The sequence below is a fragment of the Monosiga brevicollis genome, genomic scaffold (assembly GCF_000002865.3).
Source record: "Monosiga brevicollis MX1 MONBRscaffold_16 genomic scaffold, whole genome shotgun sequence".
Lineage (NCBI taxonomy): Eukaryota > Choanoflagellata > Craspedida > Salpingoecidae > Monosiga > Monosiga brevicollis.
Genome location: NW_001865053.1, coordinates 190,818 through 213,989, shown reverse-complemented (window position 1 = coordinate 213,989; position 23,172 = coordinate 190,818). Strand labels below are relative to the sequence as shown.

The 23,172-nt window shown below is 55.4% G+C and overlaps 8 protein-coding genes across 8 annotated transcripts; 4 read left to right on the top strand and 4 right to left on the bottom strand.

Annotated features, from left to right (window-relative positions):
- Positions 1–54: 54 nt before the first annotated feature.
- Positions 55–2,846, bottom strand: MONBRDRAFT_33107 (uncharacterized protein; the record flags this gene model as incomplete). Its single annotated transcript, XM_001747231.1, has 8 exons — positions 55–868; positions 990–1,224; positions 1,319–1,394; positions 1,507–1,715; positions 1,801–2,234; positions 2,351–2,449; positions 2,573–2,681; positions 2,806–2,846. The coding sequence occupies 8 exons, from the start codon at positions 2,844–2,846 to the stop codon at positions 371–373; spliced, it is 1,701 nt and encodes a 566-aa protein (XP_001747283.1). The 3' UTR covers positions 55–370.
- Positions 2,847–3,343: 497 nt separating this feature from the next.
- On the top strand, positions 3,344–7,883 carry MONBRDRAFT_33106 (uncharacterized protein; the record flags this gene model as incomplete). The annotated part of the gene is made up of 19 exons (XM_001747336.1): positions 3,344–3,521; positions 4,001–4,162; positions 4,338–4,459; positions 4,616–4,728; positions 4,850–4,915; positions 5,008–5,125; positions 5,202–5,273; positions 5,442–5,483; positions 5,570–5,710; positions 5,799–5,964; positions 6,074–6,147; positions 6,282–6,392; positions 6,471–6,630; positions 6,735–6,819; positions 6,924–6,975; positions 7,075–7,330; positions 7,407–7,446; positions 7,550–7,742; positions 7,831–7,883. 16 exons carry the CDS (start codon positions 3,344–3,346, stop codon positions 7,156–7,158), a joined length of 1,746 nt encoding a protein of 581 aa, XP_001747388.1. The 3' UTR covers positions 7,159–7,330; positions 7,407–7,446; positions 7,550–7,742; positions 7,831–7,883.
- On the bottom strand, positions 7,823–10,024 carry MONBRDRAFT_37735 (uncharacterized protein; the record flags this gene model as incomplete). Its single annotated transcript, XM_001747230.1, has 6 exons — positions 9,882–10,024; positions 9,022–9,786; positions 8,438–8,571; positions 8,295–8,364; positions 8,075–8,200; positions 7,823–7,927 (listed from the first exon to the last, which is right to left on the bottom strand). Exons 1-6 carry the CDS (start codon positions 9,951–9,953, stop codon positions 7,823–7,825), a joined length of 1,272 nt encoding a protein of 423 aa, XP_001747282.1. The 5' UTR covers positions 9,954–10,024.
- A 659-nt stretch (positions 10,025–10,683) lies between these two features.
- MONBRDRAFT_9576 (uncharacterized protein) lies at positions 10,684–12,268 on the top strand (the record flags this gene model as incomplete). The annotated part of the gene is made up of 2 exons (XM_001747335.1): positions 10,684–11,230; positions 11,478–12,268. 2 exons carry the CDS (start codon positions 10,684–10,686, stop codon positions 12,266–12,268), a joined length of 1,338 nt encoding a protein of 445 aa, XP_001747387.1.
- A 1,041-nt stretch (positions 12,269–13,309) lies between these two features.
- Positions 13,310–14,506, top strand: MONBRDRAFT_26857 (uncharacterized protein; the record flags this gene model as incomplete). The annotated part of the gene is made up of 5 exons (XM_001747334.1): positions 13,310–13,621; positions 13,790–13,948; positions 14,017–14,095; positions 14,222–14,291; positions 14,374–14,506. The coding sequence occupies 5 exons, from the start codon at positions 13,310–13,312 to the stop codon at positions 14,504–14,506; spliced, it is 753 nt and encodes a 250-aa protein (XP_001747386.1).
- A 694-nt stretch (positions 14,507–15,200) lies between these two features.
- MONBRDRAFT_37734 (uncharacterized protein) lies at positions 15,201–18,678 on the bottom strand. Its single transcript, XM_001747229.1, has 6 exons — positions 18,637–18,678; positions 18,345–18,395; positions 18,076–18,219; positions 17,887–17,934; positions 15,935–17,753; positions 15,201–15,798 (listed from the first exon to the last, which is right to left on the bottom strand). The coding sequence occupies exons 1-6, from the start codon at positions 18,661–18,663 to the stop codon at positions 15,560–15,562; spliced, it is 2,328 nt and encodes a 775-aa protein (XP_001747281.1). The 5' UTR covers positions 18,664–18,678; the 3' UTR covers positions 15,201–15,559.
- Positions 18,679–19,530: 852 nt separating this feature from the next.
- On the bottom strand, positions 19,531–20,892 carry MONBRDRAFT_37733 (uncharacterized protein; the record flags this gene model as incomplete). Its single annotated transcript, XM_001747228.1, has 2 exons — positions 20,411–20,892; positions 19,531–20,284 (listed from the first exon to the last, which is right to left on the bottom strand). Exons 1-2 carry the CDS (start codon positions 20,467–20,469, stop codon positions 19,531–19,533), a joined length of 813 nt encoding a protein of 270 aa, XP_001747280.1. The 5' UTR covers positions 20,470–20,892.
- A 652-nt stretch (positions 20,893–21,544) lies between these two features.
- MONBRDRAFT_9572 (uncharacterized protein) lies at positions 21,545–22,912 on the top strand (the record flags this gene model as incomplete). Its single annotated transcript, XM_001747333.1, has 3 exons — positions 21,545–21,830; positions 21,902–22,038; positions 22,118–22,912. The coding sequence occupies 3 exons, from the start codon at positions 21,545–21,547 to the stop codon at positions 22,910–22,912; spliced, it is 1,218 nt and encodes a 405-aa protein (XP_001747385.1).
- Positions 22,913–23,172: the final 260 nt, after the last annotated feature.

Here is a 23,172-nt window from a genome sequence, read left to right as displayed (position 1 = left end):
TGCTGGGCACAGAGCTCGACCGTGTCCAGAGAATTAGGAATAGAGATGCCAAGTAAACAATCGATGACTCATGCAATTTGGCTTTGTTCAAGCAATCGCCAAACAACAATGAGCAAAAAGCGACAAGTCCAACAACCTCTCAAACCAGAAGAGCAAAACAAGAAGAAGAAAGACAAGGCAAAGAAAAAAAAAAAGCCGAGGGTGTTAGAAACAAAAGAGAGCATCAAGCACAAAAGAACAGCACATGCAGGAGTCGCAGATTGAATGCGACCCGGCAAACCTCGGTCCAAAACTAGACAGCAAAAGGAGACTGCACATGGCTAGAACCCAGCTAAAGTGACCACAAGTGTCCAAGGTCAGGGCAAAGCACTTATCGGAAGACAGAACCTTGGGCGGCGCCGTTGTACATGTTTTGACCACCGTAGTTCATGCCCATGCCCATCATCTGTTGTTGCTGCTGGTGCTGTGGCATCATGCCCATGCCACCCATGCCCGCCATGGGTTGCTGCTGCATGCCGCCCATCATGCCGCCCATCATCATGGGCTGTTGCTGCTGCATACCACCCATCATCATGGGTTGCTGCATGCCACCCATCATCATGGGCTGCTGCTGCATGCCGCCTCGTTGACCCATTTGCTGCGCGCCATAGCCAGAACTCATGGTGCTGGCTGCCGCATTACCGCCCCCCATGTCGAAGACGCTCGTGTTGCTAGCGGCAGCGGCACGACTCTGTTGCGCTTGCTTCTTGGAGTCCATTGTGAGGTTGTCCAAATCAAACGTCACACCAGCGATGACGGTGGGGCCAGCTGCCTTTTTGGGCGCAGCTGAAGAAGCTGGGGGCTGGCTGGCGCTTGAGGATGATTGCATCTGAGAAGCGACACCATAAGAAAAGGAAAAAAAGTCTGGTAAGACTATTGTCCAACACTTGATGCAGGCGCATCGTCGCAAACATTCACAAATGTCGCGAGCGCGGGCAAATCTTACGAACCGGAGCAAGCAGGTCACCCGAGCCCGACGACGTAACGGGGGCAGCAGGGGCTGAGCCACCCATCATCATTGCAAATGGATCATTGTTGACAGCAGCCGGAGCGGAAGCGGGGGGTGCCGAGCCAAATGCACCAAAGAGGTCTGCGGAGGAATTGGCAGGCGCTGAGGTTGGGGCACTGGGTGAAGAGGCACCCAGCAGATCAAAGCCGGCGGGGGCCGCTGAGGAGGTGGAGGCCCTAAGACATGCACAACGGTAGGAAAAGGTTAAATAAGCAGATGCTACCAGGATGCTAGATCACTGGTAGGTGGGGCATCGAGAAATAAACGCACGAAGCAAACTCAGCAAAGTCGTCAGTATTGCCAGCCTTGGCAGATCCGCTGTCGGCACCGGCAAACGCCCCGAAATCTAAGCGGCGGAATATGCATGTGGGTGTTAGAGGAGGTTTACGCTCTTGTTTCATTTCAGTCAACTCTTTTCGTTCCTTAAGTAGCCGTCCCTTTAGCGAACCAAGCCTTACCGTCATCGCCGCCGGCACGCGGGTTGAAGTTGGCAAAGTTGGCCGCTTGAGATGAGGCCGGGGCAGCAGATGTAGAAGCACCGCCCAGGAGGTCAATCAGGCCACCGTTGTCGGCTTGCGACGCTGGCTTGTCCTCAGTTTTGCGCAGCGTCGCAAAATCATCGTCAGCACCATCCTCGGCATCGCGGCGGCGGGAGCTGGAATGTTGACTGAAACGAGCGTACAAAGACGATCATGAGCAAAGAGGTGAGCAACCAACACGGATTGAAGCGAGGGATCGTTTGGTCTGCGAACCTTGGTCCGACGTATGAATCATCGTCCTCGTCATCATCACGGAACCGACTGCGAGTTTGTGTGGAGTGTCGGATAGTAGAGTCGGTTGAGTCGGCATCGTCGTCTTTATAGCGGCTGCGGCCGCCTTGGCCGCCGCCAAAGCCGCCCGTGTGATAATCATCATCATCGTAGCCTCGGAAGTTGGGATTGGCAACGCCCTTGTAGCGCTTGCGGTTGGTCTTGGCAGTTCGACGTTCAGCTCGGAGACGCTCGTCATCTGCGAGCAGATCGCAAAGGTCCTTGGACTTTTGGCGGACATTGATGCCCTGGTCCTTGCCCATCTTATCTAGAAATTCAAAGCGCTCGAGCTGACGCAGGTCATAGACATGGTCGCGGGCACTATCAATGACACGGCTGCTGCCGTTTCGGATCAGGTGTGCCAAAACCAGCAGGCCCTGGTGCAAGTAGAGTTGGGGGCAGCGTGTGGTAAGAAGGGATAGGGGTTTCAAATGCGCGAGATATGAGGGAGAGGCGGGGCCAATCAGAAAAGGTGTGTCGGCAGGCCCTGTACCTTATAAATTCGGCGCCAGTTTCTGCCCTCGCGGTCCTTCAGAATGCGCTTCCAGAGCATGTTCATGGCTTCAGGGTACTCTTCATAGGAGTAAGTCGCCTGTGCAGCACGTCTTGGATGAGATGGCATGGGTTCAGAATGCCCAAGCGCGAGCTGCGGTGTGACTCAGCAAGGGACTTGGGGTTGGTAGAGGCAAGCAAGCAGGGCGAGCGGGATGTATACCTGAGCAATCTCGCTCATGAGCGTGCCGTGGGGACCCCAGGCTTCGTCCGGGTTGGTGGCTTCACGAACTTTGACCTCGATTGGGGTGTAGTTCATGGCCACATCCACGCTAGAAGCATTCGAAACGGCAAGGACGTCAATCGATTTCCACAAAAGAAGGACGTCGGTGAGTTGAACTGGCCGTGGGAAAAGAAGCTGAGAGTTTGAGCTGGCAGCATGATGGCAGGTCTTACGCCTTGTTTTTGAGCTGATTGACCTTGGCCATAAAGCTCATGATGGTAGGTGTTTGATCCCGCTTGGGGATGCCGCAAATTCAGTCCGGGCAAGTGCCAAACGAAAGACAAGGGACCCAGCTGCTGCGCGCCGAGCTGGTGTCGACAACAACCAGTGGTGCTCGTTGCTTCCGCCAAGAGTATCAGATGACGCCCACACACGGCAATCTGCGAGTTGCGGGGCGAAAATGAAACCAAGAATGAGACTACGTCCGTGCCAGGCGCGTGTGGCCAGGGATCAGATACTGGGCAGAAAAGGCACGGTTGGTGCGCCAGACAACCGCGGCCAACATGGGTGCCGATGGCAACTCTTGGCGTCGGCCCGCCATTCAGTGAGTTGATCCAAAACAACGCACAAGCCAGAAGAAAAAAAAAAAAGAAATGCATTGCCCTCAAGCCCAGTGACACTCCCCCCCTTTATCCCAGATACAAATGCAGTCCAAACAACCCTCGACACAGCGAGGCAGAGAGGCAGAGGGAGAGGGAGGCAGAGAAGAACATGGCGGCGCTGCCAAAACGGCCGGAGCGAGCGACTGACACATCAAAAGCTTCTGTGTGTGTGTGTGTGTCTGTCTGTCTCTGTCTCTCTCTCTCTCGTCTGTCTCTCTCACCTTCTTTGAAAAGAAAACGCAGAGACAGAGAGAGGGGAAACGTTGTTCTAAACAGACTTTTTGCAGGTATATTTCACATTAATGTAGTTATTATGAACAAACACCTTGTAAATCCAGTCGTCTTTTTGCAGATTATATTAGGGGTTTGTGTAGCATATTTTGGGGTTATTGTAGCGATCGGCACATTGGCACGCATTCAGTGAACCACTGTCAAGGTGTTCTCAACACCTGTTCCAAACGAATAACAATCAGCCGTTTCAAATGGTAGCGCCTTTGATGAGAGACTGGTGTTTTCACTGCGTTCGACTGCTGTTTTCGCATTTCGGATTTTTTTTTTTTTTTTTTTTCTGGCACAATCAGGGTCAGTGGGCGGATGAGTGGTTTGGCGGCGTGCTGTTGGCCTCGGTGCTTCCTGTTGCCGTGGGGTTTCTCAAACGCATCTGTTTTCAAACACAGCATGTGTTTCATCAACTCACTCTGCCAATGTGACTTGCAATGCCATGCAATGTGTTTGTCGAAAAATGCTTGCATCGTGGACGGCGCAGGCTCAATCAGCAAGATGCAGGCCGGCTTGAACGCGCACCCTTCGCTGGGTTTGACCTACACTTATGGCACCGCGGGCTTTCGAACATCGGCGGACATCCTGGACCCCGTCATGTTTCGCCTGGGTGCCCTTGCGGCTTTGCGATCCCGCGCCCAAGAGAGCCGTGCGTATTTGTGTGCTCGAGCTTTTGCTCACGAAAAGGCTCGCAGCCACTCACCCCTGTCCATTGCGCAGGATGGATTGGTGTCATGATTACAGCTTCGCACAACCCCGAGGGAGATAACGGTGCCAAACTTGTTAGTGGATCTTTCCGTCGCCTTGATGCCGTGCTTTAGCAGTCCCCGCTCACATCAGCACGCCGCAGGTGGATCCGATGGGCGAGATGCTGCAAGCCTCCTGGGAAGCTCATGCCGTTGAGCTCGCCAACTGTGCTGATGAGCAGGTGGAAGCCACTCTGAAGGTAAAGCACATTTGAACTCTTTTTCGTGCACCAACGACGCTGTGCCTGGCCAGCACCGTGGTCACACACGCTCGGCCAGATGGCGCCATCACGTCTTTTTTTTTCGTATACCTAAACTCTTTGTGCTCGTGCACCACCACCCCTTGATTTGCAAAGTCCATCGCTGAACGCGAAGGCGTGGATATGACTCAGCAGGCCAAGGTCATGGTGGGCAGTGACACTCGCAAGAGCAGCCCTGCTCTTGTTCAAGCCGTCAAAGACGGCTGCTTGTACGTCCCCACCCGCCCCCCCTCTTGAATCAGAAAAGCTGCCTCGACGCTTCGAGAAACTCGCTTGATTGCGCTTATCTCCTTGGATCATGCAACGCGGTTTGAATTTGGTGGCTTGCAGGGCGGTTGGAGCCCATTGCGAGGACTTTGGCAACCTGACTACGCCCCAACTGCATTACCTTGTTCGGTATGTGGCTCGCACCAGCAGCAAACAACGCCCGATCGATGCGGTACCTGGCCTTCCTTGCGCTCATCCCAGCCTTGTCATCTTGGATGCAGTGCCCACAATGATTCCAGCTTTGGCGAGCCGACAGAGGCAGGCTACTACGCCAAGCATGCTGCCGCTTTCAAGCGACTGCTGGCCCATGCCAACGTCTCGTTGCCCATCAAGCTCAAGGTCCGCTTCCGAGCCACTCGCCAAACGCATTTCACTTGTACCAAAAGCGCAACGCCTCAAAATATGTTCATTCTAGGTGGATTGTGCCAATGGTGTCGGTGCACCCAAATTTGCCGCTCTGCTGCCCTTGCTGGCTGGTGTTTTCGAGGTAGGCTTGCTTCTCGCTCACCCCGACAAATCTTCACTCCTCAGTAAACACGCGCACACAAGAGCCACATTAGACTGGCGGAGCAGTGCCAGTAGCCTACAACTTTTTTTTTTTGACCAAATGCAGGCTTATTTTTTTTGCCTTTTGTCGGCATTTGTCCTCTTGCAGGCAGAGCTGTGCAATCAAGGCGAGGGACCACTCAACGAGAAGGTTGGCAGCTGCGTTCCCGAGAGGCCTTTGCTGTTGTCGGGTGTGCGACATATCCTGATAGCCAGATCACATGTGGTACCTTCTAGTGCGGGGCCGACTACGTCAAAGTGCAGCAGGGGGCTCCAAGCAACATGACCTTTGAGGGGGATGAGCGCTGCGCTTCTTTTGATGGTGACGCCGATCGCCTCGTCTACTACTTTCAGCGGGCCGGTCAATTCTGCCTCTTGGTGTGTGCTGTTCAAAAGTGTGGCCATGCGGTTGTGACAGTGGCCCTGGTTTTGAGCATCTCACGTCGGTTTCTAATGACCGGGGCAGGACGGCGATCGCATCGCCAGTCTAGCGGCCGGCTATCTCAACGAGCTCGCCGCTGCAGCTGGGCTCAGTTTGGACCTGGGTGTTGTGCAGACTGCGTATGCCAACGGTGGCTCCTCAAACTTCTTGCAGAACGAAGCCAAGGTGCCCGTGGCTTTTGCCAAAACAGGTCGGTGTCAATATGCTGTGCGAGGGCCGCCACGTGACACTGGCCTAGTCTTAGTTAATACCCCATTGGCAAACAATGGTTCAGCTCAATCGCTGTGGGTCAACGGTAGGTGTCAAGCATTTGCATCACAAGGCTCTGGACTTTGGTGTTGGTGTGTATTTCGAGGCCAATGGACATGGCACGGTATGTCTCCATTGGCTGCTTTCCTGTTCTCTAACAAAGGCAATGAAACACACTAAAAGTCCAAACTTGGGTTACTCACGCCATGTGTGGACCCCTTGCAATGTCGAAATAAACCCGGCCACTGTTTGCTTCAGGTGCTGTTCAATGACAAAGCCCTCAAGACTTTGGAAAAGGCCGAGTACGCCACGGACAGTGCCCGCCAGGCCGGCGCCATGTTGGGTGACTTTGTGCAACTCATCAACCAGGTCAGCTCGGTTGTCCGGCTAATTTGGCAGACCGTGCATGCCATTCTCACATCAAACTCGGGCCGTTTTGTCGGGTAGACTGTGGGGGATGCCATCTCGGATCTCCTGATGGTTGAGGCCATCTTGGCGCTCAAGGGCATGTCTACGGAGCAGTGGGCAGCCATGTACAACGACCTGCCCAATCGCCAGCTCAAAGTGAAGGTGGCGGATCGCACCGTCATTACAACAACCGATGCTGGTGCGTGGATGAGTTGGACCGCATGTTCATTGGGCTTGAGAACGCCTTTTAAGAGCCGATGAGCCGCCTCCTTATTGTGCCACGCTCCGTTCTGTGTCCTCTAGAACGCATTTGTGTCACCCCTGCTGGCCTGCAGGATGCCATCAACGAGCTTGTTGAGCAGACCCCCCAGGGCCGCTCCTTTGTTCGGTTTGTCTTGCATAAATCCCACTCTTATCTCCACCTTTCTAGCTGGACGGATCATGCAGCTGACCATTCTCGGGCTTGTGTGTTTCAATCAATCCGCGATTTAGTCCGTCGGGCACGGAGGATGTGGTGCGCGTCTACGCCGAGGCTGACACACGGGTACGATAAATTGTGTGCTTCCTGGCATGTGTCCCACAGCCTTGCCCTCAAATTCTTCTCGACTTCTCTTGTCCCCAACGCGGCTTGCCGTGGCGATAGGAAAACGCAGATAAATTGGCATACGCAGTGGCAAACAAGGTGTTCGAGTTGGCAGGTGGCGTTGGTCAAGCCCCAGCCCCCTGAAATAACACAATGCCGGAGACGAATTGCCACGACAGTGCTGGCAAACGCCAAGCTGAATTGCACAATGGCGACCAGCTTCAATAATTCAATGAAAGATGGCACGCGAGGCCGGTGCTCACGTCTGCAATCTCTACGCCACATACTTGACGGGTTTGGCGTGACGTTGCACAATCTGTTGCGGCGCAAGACAGCAAGGTCAATGAATTGGGGCGCGATGTGCACACCATGCGAACCAACGGGCTACACACCACATGCTTGTTGCCACCCGACGCGGCTGCCTGACGGGGCCTGCGCAGCAGCCAGTCAACCGTACCACATGAGACAGGGTACCACCAAATATAACACCAGTGGCCTCCGGGCTTGATGGACATGGATCTATGCTCCAACGCACCTGGATGCCGCCGCAGGTACGGCAACCGGACCCGGCGCAGGGGGTGCGGGTGCTCGCGTGACAGGGGACGGGGCCTCGTGAAACCAAGCCTCTTCTTCCCGCTCGGGGTAGGATGGAGCACGGGCTGACGCGTCATTGCCCTCGCCCGAACCATGCAAGGCACCAAGCGCCTCCATGTTCAGCGCAGAAACACCTAAGGCGAGATCGCAACGGGTCAGCCGTGCATCAAGATGCCGAAAACGACGATTGACACGGTCAAGCCAAGGTCAGAATTCACCAACCGCGCATAAAGGCTTTCTTGACGTCCTGTTGAAAGGCGGCATTGCGCATTTCGGCCACTTGAAGCTCTTGATGCAAGGCTTCCAGCTCCACCCGCCGCTGCAAACAAAAAAGAGCTGAGAGACGGGCTAGACAGCCGTAGGATCGGTTCATGATACAAAGGAGCCAGGGGCTCGAGGCTTTAGGATGTCGACAAGGTGCGAGCTCGCGATAAGTCAGTAAAAAACCAGCTCAACGCCAACAGACCTCGTGCAGACGAGCCTCGTAATGTTGGCGCAGCTGCATGCACACTTCTTCTGCGCGCGCTTGGCAGGCGCGATCGATGCGGTCGCGGTACTTGTTTTCGATGACGCTTCGCCAACCCCGAAATGCCTGAACAAGCACGCGGCAGACAGGGTCGAGCCATGAGTCAAGGCAAGCCGGCGCAAGCCTTATTCCTTGAGGCGATCGGTGGCCTGCAGCTGACCTTGATCATCTCGGTGCGTGCGTGATGGCGCCGGGCCAGGACGGATGTAAAGTGCTCTCGCTTGCGCTCGCTAAAAGATTCGTGGTGTTGTCAGGGTGAACGAGGACCTCGAGAGTAGGCTTTGCAGCCGACACCGCACCAACCTGAGCTGAAGTTTCCATTGAACCATGTTGTGTTGCAAGCTGCGGCGTTCCTGCTCCTTCTCAAGAGCTTGAGTCAGACTTTCAATGACCGCTTCCTTGCCTTGCATGTTCTCGTTGTAGGTCTGCGAGAATTGCTGCAATGATCCAAGCTGCACACAGGTTGGCGGCCAAGTGGACCAGCGTGAGGAAAAAGCCAGGCAAGATGCCGGGGGTCGGGAACAAGCAAGGGCCGCCTGAAAGAGTGGTCAAGCGTGGGCATAGTTTGACGAGCACACGCACCTCGCCCTCTTGCTCACGGAGGCGGGCCTCAAAATCTGCTCGCAGAAGCTAATGTGGCAGGACGTAGGTAGAAAGGAGAAAACGACGAGCCCGGGAAGGTGAGAATTCAACGACCTGCACGCGCAGAACAAGGGCATGACATTGCTTGCCTGTTCACGAGCAGCAAATTGAGACTGCAGCTGCTCCCGGGCACGGTTCACTTCGTTCTAACGAGGCGTTGGGCAAAACTTGGTGGTCAGGGGCGGTCGGTCAAGGACAAAAGGCGAAGCCCCCCCTTTCCCGGGCTGGAAGAGACGTGTACAAACCAGGACCATCTGCTTGACGGAAGCACACATGGTGTCCATGTTGTGGGCAATGTCGGCTGACGCAAAGGTGACGGGCGGCAGCTCTTGTTCCAAACGCGACGCATGGGCACGAGCGGGCACGGTGACCGTGGCAGAGGAGCGGGCCGAGCTGCCCTGCTGATACGCTCGCGTGGCTGAACGCATATTGGTGGATGCTGTGCCGTGCTCTGGCACACGCCAGAAGTCATTTGACGGACCCGATGGCTGGCGAGGGGCAGCCTGCTCTGCCGTGACATGGCTCTCCATCTCCTCCTCATTGTCATAGGCTTCGCTGCCCTCTTGATCCGCCTCGCTGCCCTCTTCCTCAATGAGGGATTGATCAAAGACATCTTGGCCATCGGGGTGGTTGGTAGCATGATCAAACATGGCGTTGTCACTGGTGGTGTTGGCGTCTGGAACACCGTCACTCGTGGCTTGCGCATCCCAATTTTCTTGTGTGAGGTCACGAATCATATCCGCAACACTGGAGCGGCGCCGACCATCGTGGGCGCGCCGCGATGCGGGACCGTCCGGGGGACTGTATGTCACCTCCATCCCCAAAACTGGGTTTGCGGGCATACCAAACGATTCGCGAGCTGGGGCGACTGTTTGAGGTGCTGGGGCCGCGGTAGGTTGTCGTGGTGCCGAGTGTGGCCCACGGATCGGGCCGCGTGTACTGCGCGAGCTACTGCGCGGAGTCATCAACGCGTATTCCAATACTTGCTGGTAGTCTTCGTCCGTAGGAGGCTACACACACATGATCACACGAAAGCAATGAGCGCCCGTCAGGGGTTGGTTCAGGCGCATCAAAGCCTCGATGGACCTCTCATCCACCAACTGACCTGGGACGGCGCCGGTGTTGAACCGCGCGAGGCATCCGCCTCCCACAGCGCAGGCATGGTGTGACTTGCCATCGTGCCAGTCTTCCTTATACCCCCCCCTTTTCCTGCATCGTCTCCACCAGCCCCTTGTACCCCGCCAATGGATCGAAACCGCAAAAATAAATGTGTGAGAGAGAGAGAGAGGCGTGTGAGATCTTTGTCCGCGACCCAAAAAAGAAAAAAAAAAAAAACGGTCACACTGCTTTTTGCTCTCTCTCTCTCTCTCTCTCTCTGAAATTTTTTTCTCTCAAAACTTCTGTGTGTGTATGGTGTGTTCTTTGTCTGTCTTTGTCCTTGTCTCTCTGGTCGCTGCCTCTCTCACACTCTCCGTCTCTGTTTGTCTGACTCGCTGCCCGTCTGCCCATTTGCGTCTGTCTCCTTGTCTCTCTCTGATCTCTCTCTCACACACACACTCTCTGGTTTTATATCGGTGACTTATTCTTTTCGGACAATTTGCTAGAATGGGTATCAGTTTGGGGTGAAAAATATGGTTTCAGTAGTTGGCAAAAGGGAGCAAGATTGTCAGATATTTGATCGCTGTTCGGTGCACCGTTTTTTTTTTTTTCAATTTCTCTTGCGAGACGGCAGCGTGAGCACTCCGTTCAGTTCGGGGTCTGGTTCGGACTTTGAAGCCTTGCTCTCACGGAGAGGCGACCGCCTATCTGCATGACTTTCAAGAAGCTGTGGGATTGTGCATTTGTTCAAAGCACGAGCTTGGGTTGATATCGCACTTGTTTTGGTTGACGGGGTCGACGCTCCCATCATGGCGAGCCACGAGTCGACCGATCCGGGGGCGGGGGAACCACCCTTGCCCTCGGTGGACGCCATATCCCCCATGGAGATGCCTCCACCGCAGGTGGTGCACCCGCACCATCCGCATTCGCACCCCCACTCGGACCCGCACCCGCATGCCCATTCACAGCATCAACACCCACATCACCCACATCACCCGCATCAACACCATCAGCATCATCCGCCACCGCATCATCCCCATCAGCACCACCCTCAACACCATGAGCCCCCGCCCGAATTTCAATCGGTCACGCCCATGGGCACCCCGTCCAACGTGCGAAGTGAATCCAACCACGATCCTTCCACCAAGCATCGATGTGATCTTTCCTTTTGCCGCCGCCGCATGGTCAACATGCGGAAAGTCAAGCGACCCAAAAACCAGAAAGCCATGCAGCGCTACGCCGATATTTGGGTCCGTGTGGGAGGCTATCCAGAGAATGTCAACGATACAGGTCGCGTCGTAACGCACAAGGCCCAATTTTACTTCTGTCCCGAGCACATCAAGCCTCGTGAGGATGGTGAGTCATATCCGCTGGTATCAGATCAGGGAAGCCGGGCGTGGTCGGGTTGTCAGTCTCGCTGTCCCATTGGGTGTCTGTATGTGCGCACGCCCACAATACGCGAGTATCGCGAGGGCTGACGCACAGCCCACGGCTCACATTTGCACACACACGCGCGCGCGTGCGCGCGCTCCCTTTCATTGACACATCGCGGCCCATCTTACTCTGTTCTGCTGGTTTGACTGTGTCGCTTCGTTTTTGCTAGGTGGTCTGTATCGTGCTTACACAGTTGACGACTTTCTGCCTCGCACGTTGGCTCCCGGGGGGGATCCGATTTGGCGCACCATCACACCACAGGCCCGACAACGGTATCGCGGGGACAAAACCAATGACCCTGAAATGATTCCCAGCCTGCATGACAGCACGACCGGTCTTGCCTACCCGGCTCTGCCCACCAGCATAGCTGCCGGTCACCCCATCCCCTTTGGTGCAACAACAAGTCCTGGGGGTGAATTGCTGGTCCCGGTTCCAAACCCGCAAACATTGATCTCTCCACAAATGCATTTTCATCACCCGGGCACCTTGATGCCAGGCAATGGAACGCCACAAAATGGCTCTGTCACCCAAGAAGGAATGGAAACAATGCATGCCAATTCCGATGATGAAGTCGAAGACGTGGACGTGGACGTGGATGAGGGCGATGAACATGACGAACAAGATCGACAGGAACAGCAGCGCATGCTCGCCCTCCAAGCCGGCCTGCCCTTCATGTCTCCGAACGTTGTACTTGGCCGCGTGGTGGATCACACGGAGCGTTTGCAAACCCTTCGCATGCGCCACAACATTCCTCCCCTAGTCCCCGACGAGTTTGTGGACCGTTTTAGCTCCATGGCCTCGGATTGTGCTGAAGCACTTCGTCAAAAGGCAAGGCTCGAAGCTGAGCTCCGTGAGGTCCGCGCACAACTCGACCACTACAGAACACTGGCCGCGCAGACTGCTCCCCCGGCCATGGCCAGTATGACGGACGAGGCGCCCAGCGTCCATGCCGGACCATGAGCCCGAGCGCGTCAAGAGAAACCTGTGCGGCTTTGATTCACCCATACCCACAACGACACCCTTAACCTTGGGTGATATCACCTACTCCTTCCGCTTCCCTTCCTCTTCCTTGCGACTAGTTCACTTGTGCAGAAGCTGGCAGAAAATGAATGTTTTGCGTTGGTTGCTTGTTGATGTTTGAGCGTTGTCGTTTTCATTTTCGCCAGCCTTGCCATCATTTGAACGTCTTTTTGCTGGGTGCAACCAGCAACCAGCTAGCCCCTGCCCGAGTCTCTGAGGACTTTTGAAGCAGAGTTTTCACATCCTGTTCGGCTCCAGCATGAGGTTGCATTGTTTTACTCTGCTGCGACGCTGCGACCGTCTTATTGATTGGTGGAGAGAGCACGCGCTCACGTGCCCTCACTCAGCAAAGCTGACCACTGGCGAGACCGGTGTCTAATGTATGCATAGTAGTCTTGTCAACAGGGTGCGCGTGTCAATTGACGTGGATCATTGCATGGGCGTGCGTCATGGAATATATCTGAACATCAGCCTGTGGTTGTTCACCTGTCACCCAAGCCTGGATGCGCTTTCCCCTTGAAAGAGAAAGCACCTCGATAAAACCCGGTCCCAATATTATCCTTTTTCCACTTATGGAACGTGTGTACCTGCATGACCGTATACCTGTCTGTTTGACTGAAACCGTGCCTGTGCCATCCGTGCGCTGTGCCCATGACCATGATCGCGCCCAAATCGCTGTCCTCAAAAACTCGCGCTGACAATACACAACACAAGAAGCAAAAGTGAAGTATATATCCTAGATATTGCAGATAGCTACACATATAAAGCAAGATGAATAAGAGGTATTTGCATAAAATATCTCAGTTATTGCATATATTGTTCTTGTTGTGGTGTATTTTTTTTGTTTTGTTCGCGAAAGAGAAAAAACGCGCGCGAGAAACAGTTGATATGGCGGATCTGAAGGGCTGGGATCAGGAGCGGCGGCGGAAAACACCACTGCGTTGCGGATTGGGATGGAGTGGGTCGCTCCTGTGTCTTGCCATGCTGTGCCATTGGGTCACGGGTGCCCAGCTGCGGTTTGGAAGGCCTCAGCTGCTGGGACCGACGTCTTGGGGCATGTCTCACAACGTGCAGCTCAGCTTTGACCGCTTTGGTTACGACCTGGGGCATGTGGTCGCGGTGACATCGGATGGCGGGCACACCTATGTCAACTCAACCATGGATACCTTTGACGTTGTAGTTCGTAATGCCACACAGGTCACGGGCGATATTGCACTCGCCCACAACCTGGGCAATGTGGCCCGCAATCGCCCCAATGGCAGCTTTACAGACTTCTCGGCCACCTCCTACGTGGTGGGTCCAGCAGCCACCCGCCCACCCGCCGTTTCAAACAGGCCTTTCCTCTTGACCCATCCCCTTCTGCTGCTCCTCACTTAATTCTCGTTCCTCTTTTGCTGCTTCTTGCTCTCTTGATCGCTGATTGGCGGTTGCCCACGGCGTTGTTCAAACCCACCACTACAGACTTACAGTGGCGATGCGTCAAGTTCATCTTGGCAAAGCAGCCAGATTAACAGATCCATCGACTTTCAGGGTCTGCCGATCCCTGTGTCGTGTCATAAGTTTGCCTGCCCTTTTCGCTTTGGAGGAACTGCCTCTGCAACCCTGCCGTCGGGCACCATGGTAAGCCCCGCTTGTGCTGCCGTCATTCATCACCGGCCTTCACACACGTGCCGCTGGGATCCCGCCAGCTGCAAACGGCCATCGTGGCTTGGGGTGGTAATCCAAGGTCACCAGAAGCCACGAGCATCGTCATCTACAAGTCAACGGGTACGAGAACGGCCGTTCAAGTGATTTCCTCTTACTTGCAGTTCTTCCTAGTGCCTACGGGCCATCTGCCGGCTACGCTTGTCTAGTGCATGCGCTCACAGACCCCATGCTGCACCAATACCTTAGATGGTGGCTTTGCTTGGCAATACCTTGGTGTGGTGGCTAATGCCAGTGACTACAGCTTTTCAGAGGAAGGGTATGCATGTGTTTTACTGTGCTTGGCTCAAGTGCCGAATCGAGCATGCTGACTGTGCCAATACGATGCATGGTTTTGATAGACCCAATGAACACGATTTGGTGCTGACAAGCAATGGCACGCTGGTCATGATCGTGCGCCTCGATGCCGGAGATGGACCCATTACGCACCCATTCCTCAACTACTACCGCACCATCAGCGTGGACCAAGGCTAGTCGTCTCCACCCTCATGCTTGCGTTGTTTTGGCTATGCTGTCAATAATCGGCGCGAAACTCTTCAAACTAAGCTTGTCCAGCATGCTCATTTGCTCCACAGGGCGCACTTGGAGCCGGCTGGAAGAGCTTTCAGGCGTGGGCAGCGCACGCCCTCGAGCCATGTTTATGGCCCAAGGTGCGGGCGCTCTTGTCTTGTCAGGTGGCCGCCACAAGAACGCCGGTAATCAGGGACCCAAGGTGTGGATCAGCTGGGATGGTCAAGGTGCCGCCTTTGACGAATATGATATCAGCTACTATCACAACCAAGGTGGGCCAACAGCCTATGACGGGCGCATTTTTATGTACGCCAATCAATGTATTTTGACTGACCGTTGGGTGTCGTAGGCTACCCTGCTTTGCCTCTGCCAGCTGCCGTGAACGCAACCGGCTCTGACAGATTCACGACTTGCTACACCTCCATCATGCCCACGAGCAACAACAGCTTTGTGGTGGCGTACGATGTCATGGACGCCACACGGACTACTCACCACGGCTTTGTCATGCCAGTAACGCTACAACTGTGACCCAAACCGCAACCACCGGCATGACTTTTGAGTCGATGGCCACCCTGTAATGCGGCAAAAGCTTCCGAGCGATGCGATCAACGTGTTTGTCAAAAGAGTGGTGTGCGCGTGCGACAGCACAAAAGCATCGTGAGCAAGGCAAAATCGATTGAGGTGAAATTGAGCACCAGTTCCGTGTCTTGGCCGGCCCGGCGAGCCAGGAAATTGAACGCAAACGAGGCGAGGGAGGGGGAAATCCTTTGAAGAGTGAGAGCACGGCACAGAAAAACACCAAAAGTCCTGGCGGAGACGCAAAGCATGGCACGGCCTCGGAACGGCACACTCCAACAAACAATCCCGCCCTGCTCGAAACGGTTGCATAAGCAATAAACATGACTGCAAATGCCGAAAAAAAAAAAAAAAAAAAGGTTGAGAAAACGGAAAAAGCAGAAGCAAAGGCAGAAGCACACTTGCAACGCAGCAAACGCAGCGAGGCTGCCAAGGAGGCCTTTAGTTGGAGAGCTCCTTCATGCGGTTGAGGGCAGAGCCAGCCTTGAACCAGGCAATCTGGCCCTCGTTGAAGGTGTGGTTCAGCTTGATCTCGTGCTGGCTGCCATCGGGGTTCTTGATCACAGCGGTGAGAGGAACACCAGGGGTGAAGTCGGTGAGGCCGACGATCGAGACCTTGGCACCCTCGGGGGCGATCAGATCGTAGTCGCTCTCGTTGGCGAAGGTCAGAGGGAGCAGACCTAATCACAAGTTCGAAGCATGAGATAGAGATGGAATCCCAACAAGATTGGAGAACAAGCAAATACGCAGCAGAGCAGAAGGCACCATGCACCAGCAAAGAGACAAAAAGAACACGGGCAAAGCTAAAGGACGTACCCTGCTTCTTAAGGTTGGTCTCGTGGATACGGGCAAACGACTTGACAATGATGGCGCGGGCGCCGAGGTGGCGGGGCTCAAGGGCGGCGTGCTCACGGCTGGAGCCCTCACCGTAGTTGGCCTCACCGATGACGCACCAGGGCTTGTTGTTGGCCTTGTAGACGCGAGCAACATCGGGGACACCACCGAAAGATCCATCAATCATGTTCTTGACATTGTTGGCCTCGCCGTTGGCAGAGTTGATGGCGCCAATCAGCATGTTGTTGCTAATGTTGTCGAGGTGACCGCGGTACTTGAGCCAGGGGCCAGCCATGGAGATGTGGTCGGTGGTGCACTTGCCCTTGACCTTGATCAGAACCTCCATGTCTTCAATGTCCTTGCCATCCCACTTGGTGAAGGGCTCAAGGAGCTGCAGGCGGTCCGAGGAGGGATCGACGTCGACGCTGACACCAGAGCGGTCCGAGGGAGGAGCCTGGTAGGTGTCCTCACCGGCGTCAAAGCCACGGGAGGGGAGCTCATCACCCGAGGGAGGCTCCAGCTTGAACTCCTCGCCGTTGGCACCGGTGAGGGAGTCGGTCAGGGGGTTGAAGTCGAGGCGGCCGGCGAGAACCATGGCAGTGACAATGTCGGGGGAGGCGACAAAGGCGTGGGTCTGGGGGTTACCGTCGTTACGGGAAGTGAAGTTGCGGTTGTATGAGGTGATGATGGAGTTGGGGGTACCCTTGGGGACGTCCTGGCGATCCCACTGGCCGATGCAGGGACCGCAGGCGTTGGCGAGGACGAGGCCACCAATCTTGGTGAGGGTATCGGCCTGACCGTCACGGGTGATGGTAGCGCGAATCTGCTCCGAACCGGGGGTGATGGTGAAGGCAGACTTGGCCTTGACACCGTGGTCGAGGGCCTGCTGGGCAATGCTGGTGGCGCGGCTCATGTCCTCGTACGAGGAGTTGGTGCAAGAACCAATGAGGCCAACGCTGAGATCCATGGGCCAGTTGTTGTCCTTGGCAGCCTGGGCAAAGGCGCTGATGGGGTGGGCGGCATCGGGGGTGAAGGGACCGTTGATGTGAGGCTCGAGGGTGTCGAGGTCAATCTCAATCACCTGGTCGTATTGGCAGCCCTCATCAGGGGTGAGGATGTCGGCGTTGTCGCGGGCCAGGTCAGCAATGGCGGCACGGCCAGTGGACTCGAGGTACTTGGCCATGCGCTCGTTGAAGGGGAAGACGGAGGTGGTGGCACCAATCTCAGCACCCATGTTGCAGATGGTACCCATACCAGTGCAGGACATGGTCTCGACGCCGGGGCCAAAGTACTCGACAATGTGACCAGTGCCACCCGCGACGGTGGTGATACCAGCGACCTTGAGGATAACGTCCTTGGGGGAGGTCCAGCCAGACATCTTGCCAGTCAGCTTGACACCAATGACCTTGGGGCACTTGAGCTCCCAGGGGACATCGGCCATCACATCGACGGCATCAGCACCACCGACACCAATGCAGAGACCACCGAGACCACCACCGTTGGGGGTGTGGGAGTCGGTACCAATGAGGAGGACACCGGGGAAGGCGTAGTTTTCAAGGATGATCTGGTGGATGATACCCGATCCCGGCTTCCAGAAGCCAACGCCATACTTGGCACCGGCAGTGGCCAGGAAATTGTAGACCTCGGCGTTGCGGTCCTTGGCGACGGCCAAATCGGTGGCAGAGCCATCCTTGGCCTCAATCAAGTGATCGCAGTGGATGGTGGAGGGGACAGCAACCTGGGGCAGGCCAGAGCTGATAAACTGCAGCATGGCCATCTGAGCGGTGGCATCTTGCATGGCCTGCACGGTGCAAAAACGCGTGTACAAGGGGTGAGGACGCATGATTTGTGAAGCAGGCACAGATGCAGGGCCAAGCGCAAGGAAAATGCTGTTGGGTGAGCGCTGGTGCGGGGCCTGACGGTGGAGAACGTACCACGCGGTCGGGGCGAAGCTTCAGGTACGACACACCACGCTCAATGTCCTGGCGGAGGCAAAAAAAAGGTAGCAAGAGAGTGTTCAAGTCAGGCCAGGCCGAGGCAAACAGGAGCGAGCACCAAATGCAAGAACGGTTGGTGCGAGAACAAAATGGCAACGAGAGCAAAATTCAAACCGTTCCGCTTACCTGGGTCTCGGGCTCATCCAAGTGAGAGTAGAGCACCTTCTCCGAAAGGGTGAGGGGGCGGTTGAGACGACCACGAACGATGTCGAGGCGCTTGCGCATCGTGTCGTAAGGCATGGGCGCATCGTCGAAGCGGCTCATGGGCACCTGCGAGCAACGGAAGCATCGTCAAGGAAGCAATCAAGGAGGGGTCAGTCGCCAATGAATGCCGCTGGTATGGCCCATAAAAACCATGAGCAAATTCAATGGTAAGCGTCGAGCAAAACACATACCGAAGCCGCAGCGACACGGCTGGTGCCAAAGGCCCGCACGCCCACGAGGGCCTAGAAGACACATTCCGCCACCATCCCAGGTTCAAGTGAGGCATGCACCACATTAAGCGACAAACACTCCCCGAACCGAACCGAACCGAGAAATTACAACCAAAAAAAAAAAAAAAAAAAACTGCCCGATACCTTCAATTTCCCATTGCCTTCTTCCCACTGCTACCTCCCGGCTGCCATTTGCCCAAACCAAGGGGGGCAGCCCCCTCCCTTCCCGTGTCAGTGACATGGACCGACGTACCGCGCGAGAAGCGTTCACACGCAGCATCGTGAGAGTTCAGTGAAGGTAGACTGAAAAATGTGAATTGTTCTGGCCTCATTTTTCTCTTCTAATGCATTCACATGCCCTTTGCCTCTTTGAAATCCATTGGAAACACCTCCAAGAGAAGAGAGAGAGAGAGTGGGGTTTGTGTCACGTGCAAGTCCAAGCCCAATTGTCAGATAAAATAGTTTCTTCGGGGCTGGTGGCTCCTGCTGGCGCATTGGCTGGATGGCAGACGGGGCGAGGTTGAATGCCTTCCTCTAGAAACCTGTGATTCGATTGCTAGGGCCACGGCAGACACCGGCTGCTTCAGAAAATCACAAAAACTCGCACAAACGTCAAGCGACACGCAAAGGGAAAGGGGAATCGGCAAGGCAGGCCGAGGCTATGGGCACACACATGAAGAAAATCAAAAGACTTGGTCACACGAGCAAGATGATTCGGGAAAAGAAGAGAAAACTAAAACTCTCATCCTGAAAGCCCCTGCCCAATGCAGACACTGGAAGGGACCACCGGGGTCCCGCCTTGAGTATCTGGGGTGGGGCGCCCGCAGGAAGACACATTGACACATCGGAGTAACCACAAAGAAGCACCAAAGGTGCGCAGGTCTACACAGATCAGACAACAAGAGACAAGAGAGCGCACAGAACGAGTTCAAACGAAGCACCGCCAGACGAGAGACACACTAAATCAACACGAAAGCAGTCAACGCGAACAACAAGCGCAACGCAAACCGTGGAAAGAGATCCCAGGATTTCGCGGCAAGGCTACGGTGCCCCGGAACGGCGCCTTTTTGCATATTTGCATTGGCCATTTGGTCCGTTGCGCACGACAGAATTTTGCAAAGGGCAGAGGGGTGAGCACTATGACAGCTTAAAAGGCCTTTTTGACGCGGCGTGTGCTGAAGGTGGGCATGAAAAGCAACCACGGAGAATAAACAAAAGAGGGCTCATAGCCTAGGTGATCGAGGCGACAGCTGGCCGAGAGAAGAACGTGTAGGTAGGAAGCCAAGCCAACGCCAAAGTGCCACCAAGCATGCAGCTGAAAGAGCGGGGAGAAGAAGCCGGCTTGCAGACGAAGGTGCTTGAGGTCAGGGCAGACAGCGTTGTCAATGTTCCAGAGGATGTAGGCCCCACCCATGAGCACGACGGCAAACCAAAACATGTACTTGTGATCGGCACATTCCGAGCTCTTTTGTCTCGAGTAGCCCAGCACCACCAGATACACGACCATGAGGCCGTACGCCGTCTCGTGGAACATGGCTTCCTTGTTGTAGAGGTACACGACGGTGACGGCAAAGGCATAGAACGCCAGCGCACCAATCAAATAGGCCCGCTTGTCGGGGTGGCTCCAGCGATAGTCCACAATGCCAAAGATCATGACGCTGGCCGAGTAGACCATGGGCAGCTCGTCCAAGAGCTGGTTCTCCCACCGGAGGGTCATGTGGAAGAGCCAGCTCCCGAGCCCGACCATGGCGAGGCTGAGAAATGCAAACAGATATCGCTTCTCTAGACCCAGCTGCAGAACATGCCAGGCACCCAGCAGCGATGGCACCATGATCCATAAATTGGACACCGTGTTCCAGAACTCGGCAATGTACGGGGAGACGACGTAGTTTTCCTCGCACCTAGATCCCAGCAGAGTACGTGGCATGAGCGGGCACCGCAGGTAGAGATCCGACACCGCGGCTATCGGACCGCACAGCCCCCACAACCAGCAGGCAGGAGGAAAACATAGCGTTGGGTTCACATACCAATCAATGGTCGAGGTGACGGGACCCCAATAAAGGTCATCCGACTGCTGCATCTCCATGGCGCCGTTTTAGCTCCGAGCCGGCCGGCGTCCAACACGCAAAGCAGGGAAGCCCAGAAAAGAAGAAAAAAAAAAGGAGAAGAAATGCTGCAGCGGGGCGTGCGTTGACGCGCAGACCCGCTGTCACGTGTAGGCACACGCTTGGACTCGTAAAAAAAAAAAAAACACGGACAACGGCAGATGGCGCACGGGCTGTCGACGTGTCAACACGCGTGACACGCGGTTTGTTCACCACCCGATCGTGACCGGGCAAGCCGATGTCAAGGCACCGGCCGGCAGTTCACGTTGACAGCCTACAAATCACCGATCCCTGACACCCCGCGCGACCTCGGCGACCAATCAAGCAAGCCGCAACTACACTCGGCGTGCGACGCCACGAAGACGGGGGGAGCGGTGAGGCGCAAACGCAACGGTCACAACAACTTGACAGCCCAAAATAAAATAAAATTAAAAAGGATCAAGTGTCCTCGTGGCGACACACACCCCGTGTGCTCCAACGGCACCGCTCAGTCTCTCTGCGATGGAATCGAAAAGTCGGTCTGTCTCTGCTTTCTGCTGTAGTTTATCAGCTTGCTGCTTCTGGTCTTCAACAGCTTCTCTGCAGTTTCCATCCGTCTCGGGTCGAGTCTCTTGAACTCTTGAGCAATCAAGCGCATCACGCGATTCCGCTGGTATCGTTTCCATATCGTCACTGGTTTCGTGGATCCTGCTCTCCTTCTTTGTCAGCGCGCGGTTGGCGCGAAAATTCAAATTCTCACTGCTTTGAAAAGTTCCAACGGACAACAGAAGAGGCTCACACCCATAAACAAGCTAGCTCACACATAGGTGTTTAATAAAGCATATAAACATTACAAAAACGCCACACACATACATCAAAATCGTCACACTTGGGTGGAGCGCCGATTGCGATCTGGCGAGTCGCGCCTTTGATGCGCACTTTGTTCGATTTATTGGCACCAGCACTTGTTTTAAAATTCCCTTTTTCAACCAGGCTGGGCTTGCCGTCTCTTCGTCGACTTGGGGGCGAGCAAACTTTTATTTCCGACTCGCACACGCACGGCCAACACCATTCACAATGACGACCTCGGCGCTCGCCGCGCTCAACGCGCAGGCCATCACCAGCGAAGTCCATCGGAACATGCGCGTGCAGGAGAGCCAGTTGCAGCTGGCCCAATATTGTGGGCCCCTCGCGGACCTGCGACCCCGCTGTGTCCAGCGTATTCATCGTCTCGCACGCGCCTTTCGCTTCCACCGCCTAACCCGGGATGCCGCCATCTTCTACTTTGATCGCATGCTCTTTCTCTTCCACATGCACGAGTCCCACCTCGAGCTGGCCGTTCAGACTGCTTTTTTGATGGCTGGTGAGTCTTGTTTGCACGCTGCGGCTGAGATCTGGCATCAACCACGCTCACTTTTGCTTCTTTCTGCGCAGCCAAATGTCAAGAGGCTGAGGAAGTGGTGCCGACACACCATGATTTACATCGCGCCGGCTGTGCAGTAGTGCCCACTGCCCATCTCAAAGCCTTTGAAGCCTCCTACCTCGAGCGAGTGGATTGGATCTTGACCTCGGTACGCTTTGCTACAGCGTTGTCACCTGGCAGCACACTTGCGGTCTCTCATGTGTAATGTGGCCATGGCGGTCTATTAGGTCACGCCGTCCGACTTTCTGGATTACTATGCGCGCTTCAGCATCTCCAGCCAAGATTGCCTGGCTGGCTTGCCCTTGCACAATGTCCACAACGTTGAGGCGTTTACTCTTGATTTAGCCGACCAGGTGCTACAAGAGGCCAGCATGGCCAACCACGTCGCCACCTTTTTGCCCTCCCATCGTGCAGCCGCTGCCATCACGACGGCTCGCCTGATCGTGGACATCAAACCTGCTTGGTCGCCGACCCTCCAAGCCGTCTCTGGCCTGACCTGGAGAGAGATCAGCCCCTGCGTTGATGCCATGTTGCAGCTCAACTTGAACCCTAGTTGCCACCGCGAGATGGCCGCTCTGCGCCAATGCCTACAGCATCAGGAAGCTGAGCCCGCGTGCCGTTCTCCCCACGCAGAACGCACGCTCTCCATGGACAGCGGCATTTGGAGCGCCCCCGAGAGCCCGATGTGCGCCGACGATAGCGTCTTTGACGACCCCCTGCTAGAGTCAAGCCACGTGCACCCGACCCACACACAGCGAGAAACCCAACCCGTGCACCAGCTACAGCAATGCTCAACACGGCACAAACTCGACCCAGCGGCCCACCACCTGCCCCATACGCCCACGAAGCAGTTCAGGGTTACCTATGGTCAGCCAGCGGTGGCGCATGCTCCTGTCCGCGCCCTGCGCTTGGGTGCTCACGTGCCCCTGCAGCGCCCTCCAACCGACCAACTTCTGACCCGGCCCGTAGCTCGCTACCCCGACAGCTTGCTGGCCCGTGCCTTTCGTGATTTGATAGTCTGAGCAACGCTTGCAGCTTCGCTTCAACTCGAGTCAATCTCGATTTGTGTGTTTGATGGCCATCTTCAGAGTCGGACGGCCATTGCTGAATGCGTGCCCAGGGCAGAGCCCTCGCATCGATGCCACGCATCTCACAATTTGTTCATAACTAGCGTTTGGTTTGCTGCCTGCTAGACCTCCTCCCTTAATCGACCATCGAACCCAATCCCATCACATCTCGCGTGCTGACAGTCGCAAACGCCCGTCATATTCCACCAGTTCTA